The sequence below is a fragment of the Myotis davidii genome, unplaced genomic scaffold (genome assembly GCF_000327345.1).
Source record: "Myotis davidii unplaced genomic scaffold, ASM32734v1 scaffold2343, whole genome shotgun sequence".
Lineage (NCBI taxonomy): Eukaryota > Metazoa > Chordata > Mammalia > Chiroptera > Vespertilionidae > Myotis > Myotis davidii.
Genome location: NW_006294252.1, coordinates 33,793 through 39,514, shown reverse-complemented (window position 1 = coordinate 39,514; position 5,722 = coordinate 33,793). Strand labels below are relative to the sequence as shown.

Genomic DNA, 5,722 nt, shown 5'->3' with positions numbered 1-5,722 from the left:
GAGGAGGCAAATAGGACAGTAAGAAGGAAGAAAGGAAGAGCTCACTGTCCCAAAAGACCAGGATCCTGGGTGAAAGCTTGGCCAGAAGCTGAGAGAACAGCCAGAAAAATAGCAAACCTAGCAGAAAACGGCCCAAACTGCTGGAGGAGGTGGGGAGAAGAGCGAATGAGAGACTCACCTAGGACGGTCAGCTGGGTCCCTCCGCCGAACACAGCACACTGTGACACAGGCTCATACAAAAACCTCTCTCTGGGAGCCCTGCCCCACCCCTGGGCCCCCACCTGCAGCTGTGCTGGAGGAAGCCTGGGCCACTGCCCCAGGGGGTGCTTGGTCTGTAAGGGGCACACACACTCTCGCCCCTTGCAGACCACCATGTGACAGGATAGGGGACAGAGTGCATTGCATGCAGATAGCATTCTTGGAAGCAATTCTCCCAAAGGAATTAGGTGTTTGACAGGCCGTTTCCACCCTGCTACCCTGGGATGTGGGATGAGTATGGCGGACATCTCTGTCACCGGGAGGGACATTTCTTTGGAATGCCTGGCATATCTCCCTTATGTCCAAACACCCCTAATCGCTGGGTGAGAGCATGAGGGGAGGGCAGTGCGTATTTCCTCTCCCCCCATTTCCTTCCAGGAAAAGACAGGTTGGTCTGTGTAGAAAGTCTACTGACAACTTCCTATGTCCCCAACCATCTGATCCAGACGTCTGGCTTATCGTCCCTAGGGCAGCCTAGATTGGGATAGCATTGGTGATGTCACCGTGGGACTCTAGTCTTTGTCAACCTGCCGTTTAGAGTAAGCTGTCCCCTGCGATTCTTTCCAGGGGAGGAGTGGTGTGGGGGTGCTGTGTCACCGGGGAGACCTGACCTTGCTGTAACCCGTAGGCCACACTCCCCATGATCTGAGATTGTCTGACCTGCCCTAACTCTACTCCTGAATTCCAGTGGATATGCCCATCCTGGACCGCACTGTATGCCCATTCTCTGCCCAGGATGGTGCCCTTTCTAATCCATCAAGGTCAATTCCCCTGTCCACTCCATCTGAGGCCTGATATCACCTGCTCCGTCCTTAAACCAACCCCCAAAACTCTCAGGTTGATCTGACTTCAGGGTTTGAGACCTACATGATGGAGGTCACAAGACCAAGCTAGTGTCACCTTGACACTGAGGCTGACCCAAGACGATGAGAACATAAAATGAGCTTCATTGTGCCTCATCCTCAGCTAGGTGCCCAGCACCATGAGTTCCAGGCTCCCTGAGTTGGTAAGAGGTGTGAGTATGATTGGGGAATTGTTAGGTTATATGATATTAAACTGTTTCTCTGCTGTATGACTTGTCAATGTCATTGCTTACTTAGCATGCATTGTCAATGTTTGGCAAATGGACCATGAGCAGGCACTTTTCAAAGCTTCCCATGATTTTATGATGAGGAGCCAACCAGGTTCCTTCACCTGGTAATGGCTCTTTCATTGGGTCCCATGATGGGAAAGGGAAGTTCAATGTCTGTTCCCAATGACCTCAGCCTTGGCTCTATGATTTCCTTCCCAATATTTCCATCCATAGCCCACCTTTCCCTCCGGGGACCCTCTTCAGCTTTTCTTCATCGCCCCTCAGGGTGCCCACATCTTTCTTATTCAGCCTCTGTCCCTTCAAGTGAAATAGGACGGCCTCCCAGGGGCCGGCCCCGCAGGAGAAGTTCCTGCTCCGAGTTCCGTCTTCCACAGGCACTCAGAGCCGATTCAGGCCCCTAGTTAGTTGGTTGAGCAAATGAAGGGTAGATGGAGTCACATGTCATAACCCTCCTGCCCTTTGTTGAACCCAAACACCCGTCCCCCACACAGAACACGCATGCGAAATGTCAGATGAGAAATGACAGGAGTTTATTCAGGAGAAGGGGAAACGGGGAGGGATGACTACCTGCCCAATGTGAGCGACCAGGGCAGGAGCCGCAGGGGGACAGTGGGGAGTGGGGAAAGGGAGCCTCTGACTGAGAAGTGTCCCCAGAAGTGGGGACTCAGGTCCTAGGAACACTCTGAGGGGGCCACTGTCTTCTCCACAGTCTTCCCGTCGTGCGTGACCTGGCAGCTGTAGGCGCTGGCGGACTTCCAGGCTTGGCTGGACACGCTCAGGTAGCTGCTGGCCGCGTACTTGTTGTTGCTCTGCTTGGAGGGCTTGGTGGTCTCCACGCCCTGGGTGACGGGGCTGCCATTTGCCTTCCAGGCCACCGTCACGCTGCCCGGGTAGAAGTCACTCATGAGACACACCAGTGTGGCCTTGTTGTTGGCGAGCTCCTCAGCGCCCCCGAGGGCAGGGGCCTCTCTGGGTGTGAGCGTCCATGCCGTGCAGGGCAATTTGGGGTGTTTTTAGCTGAACTCCCCATTTTCCTGAGAAACCCTGAGCCTGGAACCTGCCATCACCGTCCTTGTGGGCCCCGTTCTGTCCCCCACACATCTGACTGTCACCGTCCTGCTCTGCCTTCTCCTGGTACCTGACTGGGCCTGTCTGTGTCTGTCTGTCTGTTTGTCCCACAAAAGATGCTCTGAGCCCTCTGACCTCCTGCTGGGTCCATCTGTGGACACCTCTCACCTGATCCTCGGTGCTGGGGTCTTAGGGTCTTTGCCATCAGGGTTCTGTTCCCACCCCACCTCCCAATCTCCCTGTCCTGGACTTTCTCTTAAGTGAGTATGAGTTTTGCTGATGAACAAAAAGTCTGTTGTCTCTCCCTGGTCTCTCTCATTCCACAGTCAATGGAGTCCCCACTAGTCGGTCACATCACTGGAGCTTTTATGCCAATAATTGTACGTTACCTTCTGAGAGGATTTTCGTCATGCAGAGACCGAAGACCACCTTGTCCTCACACCTGTCCTTCCATGGCCCTTCCTCCAGCACCTTCTCCTCCCCCCTGTGTCCTTCCTCCCGCAGGCTTCCCTGGTGTGAGGCTGGTGAGGACTCTGCATGGCAGCTCCATGCAGCCCCGGGGAGCCCTGCACCCCAGCACCATTCCTGGCTCCTGTTCCTGAGTTCACATTCCCTGAGACCTGCCCTGAACCTCTCTAGCCTTGGCCCAGATGGTACTGTGTCACCTTAAAATTTGCACGTGTTGGCTCTCTCCAGGCTCCTTATACTCTCTTCCCCTATGACAGTGGCTACTATTGACCCCCAGAGATCTCACGCCATAGCAACCCATCAGGGGAAGACAGAGCAGGCCCCTCTAGAATCCAGCACGACCCTGGCAGACAGATAGAAGGATCTACAGGGCCTCCTCTCCATTCCTCTGTCTCTGGGGACGGAGAGAAAGCGGTACTAGTGACCCGTGGAGGCAAATAGGACAGTAAGAAGGAAGAAAGGAAGAGCTCACTGTCCCAAAAGACCAGGATCCTGGGTGAAAGCTTGGCCAGAAGCTGAGAGAACAGCCAGAAAAATAGCAAACCTAGCAGAAAACGGCCCAAACTGCTGGAGGAGGTGGGGAGAAGAGCGAATGAGAGACTCACCTAGGACGGTCAGCTGGGTCCCTCCGCCGAACACAGCACACTGTGACACAGGCTCATACAAAAACCTCTCTCTGGGAGCCCTGCCCCACCCCTGGGCCCCCACCTGCAGCTGTGCTGGAGGAAGCCTGGGCCACTGCCCCAGGCTGCTGTCATGGTGGCAAGGGGCACACACATTGCCTCCCCCCCCGCCCCCGCCATGACACAGCAGATGACAAGATAGAGGACACAGGGCGTTGTACAGAAGCAGTATTGTTGGAAGCAACTCTCCTAAAGGAATTCAGTGTCCGATGAACTCTTTACCACTATGGTCTCCTGGACGTGGGATGCTTTGGAGGCTATTTTTGTCACTGGGCGTGAAGACTCATGGGAATGAATGGCGCATCTCTCTTCTGTCCCAAAGCCCTAATCCTTTGGTGAGAGCATGAGGGGAGGGCAGGCTGTATTTTCTCTCTCCCTACCTCCCCTTCCAGGGAAAGGCAGGTTGGCCTGTGTACAGTCTATTGGCCACTTCCTATGTCCCCAACCATCTCATCAAGACCTCAGGCTTATCTTCCCTAGGGATAGCCTAGATTGGCAGTGTTCTGGGTGATGTTGGGGGAGGGTATTCTGTTGGATTTCCAACCAGTCTTTTAGGGTGACGTTGGGGGTATCCCCTGCCTATGCTCCCAGGAGTGGACTGGTGTGGGGGTGCTGTGTCACCAGAGAGGCCTGACCTTGGTATAACCCACAGGCCACACGCTCCCTGCTCTGAGCTGGTTTGACCGGCGCCTACTCGGCTCCTGAATTCTAGTTGATATGCCCTCCCTGGGGCGGCACTGGATGCCCATTCTGTGCCCAGGATGGTTCCCTTTCTAATCCATCAAGGTCAACTCCCGTGTCCCCTCTACCAGAGGCCTGACATCACCTGCTCCATCCTTAAACCAACCCCCAAAACTCTCAGGTTGATCTGACTTCAGGGTTTAAGACCTTCAGGATGGAGATCCCAGGCCTACGCTAGGGTCACCTTGAGCCTGAGCCTGACCCAAGACGATGAGAACATAAACTGAGCTTCCTTGTGCCTTATTCCCACTCCATGTTTCCAGCACCAGTAACGATGCCTTGAAGAGTGTTCCAGGCTCCCTGAGTTGGTAAGAGGTGGACCAAGACTGGGGAATTGTCAGGCTATGTGATATTAAACTTTCTCTGATGCAGGACTAGTCAGTGTCCTCGCTTAGCTAATGTGTATTGGCAGAGTGTGACGAATGGACCATGGGAGGCACTGTTCCAAGCTTTCCATGACTCGGTGGTAAAGAACCAACCACAAATCTTCACCTGTAGTGGCTCTCCCATTGGGCTCCATGATGGAGCAGGGCAGTTCAATGTGTGTTCCCCAAAACCACAGCCTTCCTCCATAATTTCCCTCCCAATATTTCCACCTGTAGCTTACCCTGCCCTCCTGGGACCCTCTCCATTTCTCCCTGATCCCTCCTAAGGGCCCCTGCATGTTTGTCACTGAGCCGTTGTCCCTTCCCAGTGGAAGAGGACTGGCTCCCGGGGCCGGCCCTGCAGGAGAAGTTCCTGCTCCGGGTTCCATCTCCCACAGGCACTCAGAACTGATCCAGGTGCCGAGTTGGTTGGTTGAGTGAACGATGGGTAGATGGAGCCACGTGTCATGACCATCCTGCCCTTTATTTCACCTTGAGACCCTCCCCCAACACAAACAAACACATGCGACATGTCAGATGAGAAATGACAGGAGTTTATTCAGGAGAAGGGGGAACGGGGAGGGATGGCCACCTGCCCAGTCTGAGCGACCAGGGCAGGAGCCACAGGGGGACAGCGGGGACCAGGGAAAGGGGGTGTCTTAAGGATAAGTGTCCCAAGAAATGGGGACTCAGGTCCTAGGAACACTCTGAAGGGGCCACTGTCTTCTCCACGGTCTTCCCGTCGTGCGTGACCTGGCAGCTGTAGGCGCTGGCGGACTTCCAGTCTTGGCTGGACACGCGCAGGTAGCTGCTGGCCGCGTACTTGTTGTTGCTCTGCTTGGAGGGCTTGGTGGTCTCCACGCCCTGGGTGACGGGGCTGCCATTTGCCTTCCAGGCCACCGTCACGCTGCCCGGGTAGAAGTCACTCATGAGACACACCAGTGTGGCCTTGTTGTTGGCGAGCTCCTCAGCGGATGGCGGGAACAGAGACACGGAGGGCGCAGACTTGGGCTGACCTGTGGGTGCGGGAGGGGCAGGAGGGGGGG

At 55.2% G+C, this 5,722-nt stretch overlaps 2 protein-coding genes across 2 annotated transcripts in view; both read right to left on the bottom strand.

Moving 5' to 3' along the window:
* The window catches only part of LOC102752394 (Ig lambda-1 chain C regions), an 11,256-nt gene that overhangs the window by 4,569 nt on the left and 965 nt on the right, over window positions 1-5,722 (bottom strand). The window contains exon 2 of the mRNA XM_015566919.1: window positions 5,430-5,692. Coding sequence (XP_015422405.1) covers window positions 5,430-5,606 — 177 coding nt within the window. The 5' untranslated portion in view covers window positions 5,607-5,692. The remainder of the gene's footprint in view (window positions 1-5,429; window positions 5,693-5,722) is intronic.
* Window positions 1,860-3,645, bottom strand: LOC102752692 (Ig lambda-1 chain C regions). The gene is made up of 2 exons (XM_006768283.2): window positions 3,596-3,645; window positions 1,860-2,320 (listed from the first exon to the last, which is right to left on the bottom strand). The coding sequence occupies exons 1-2, from the start codon at window positions 3,643-3,645 to the stop codon at window positions 2,023-2,025; spliced, it is 348 nt and encodes a 115-aa protein (XP_006768346.1). The 3' UTR covers window positions 1,860-2,022.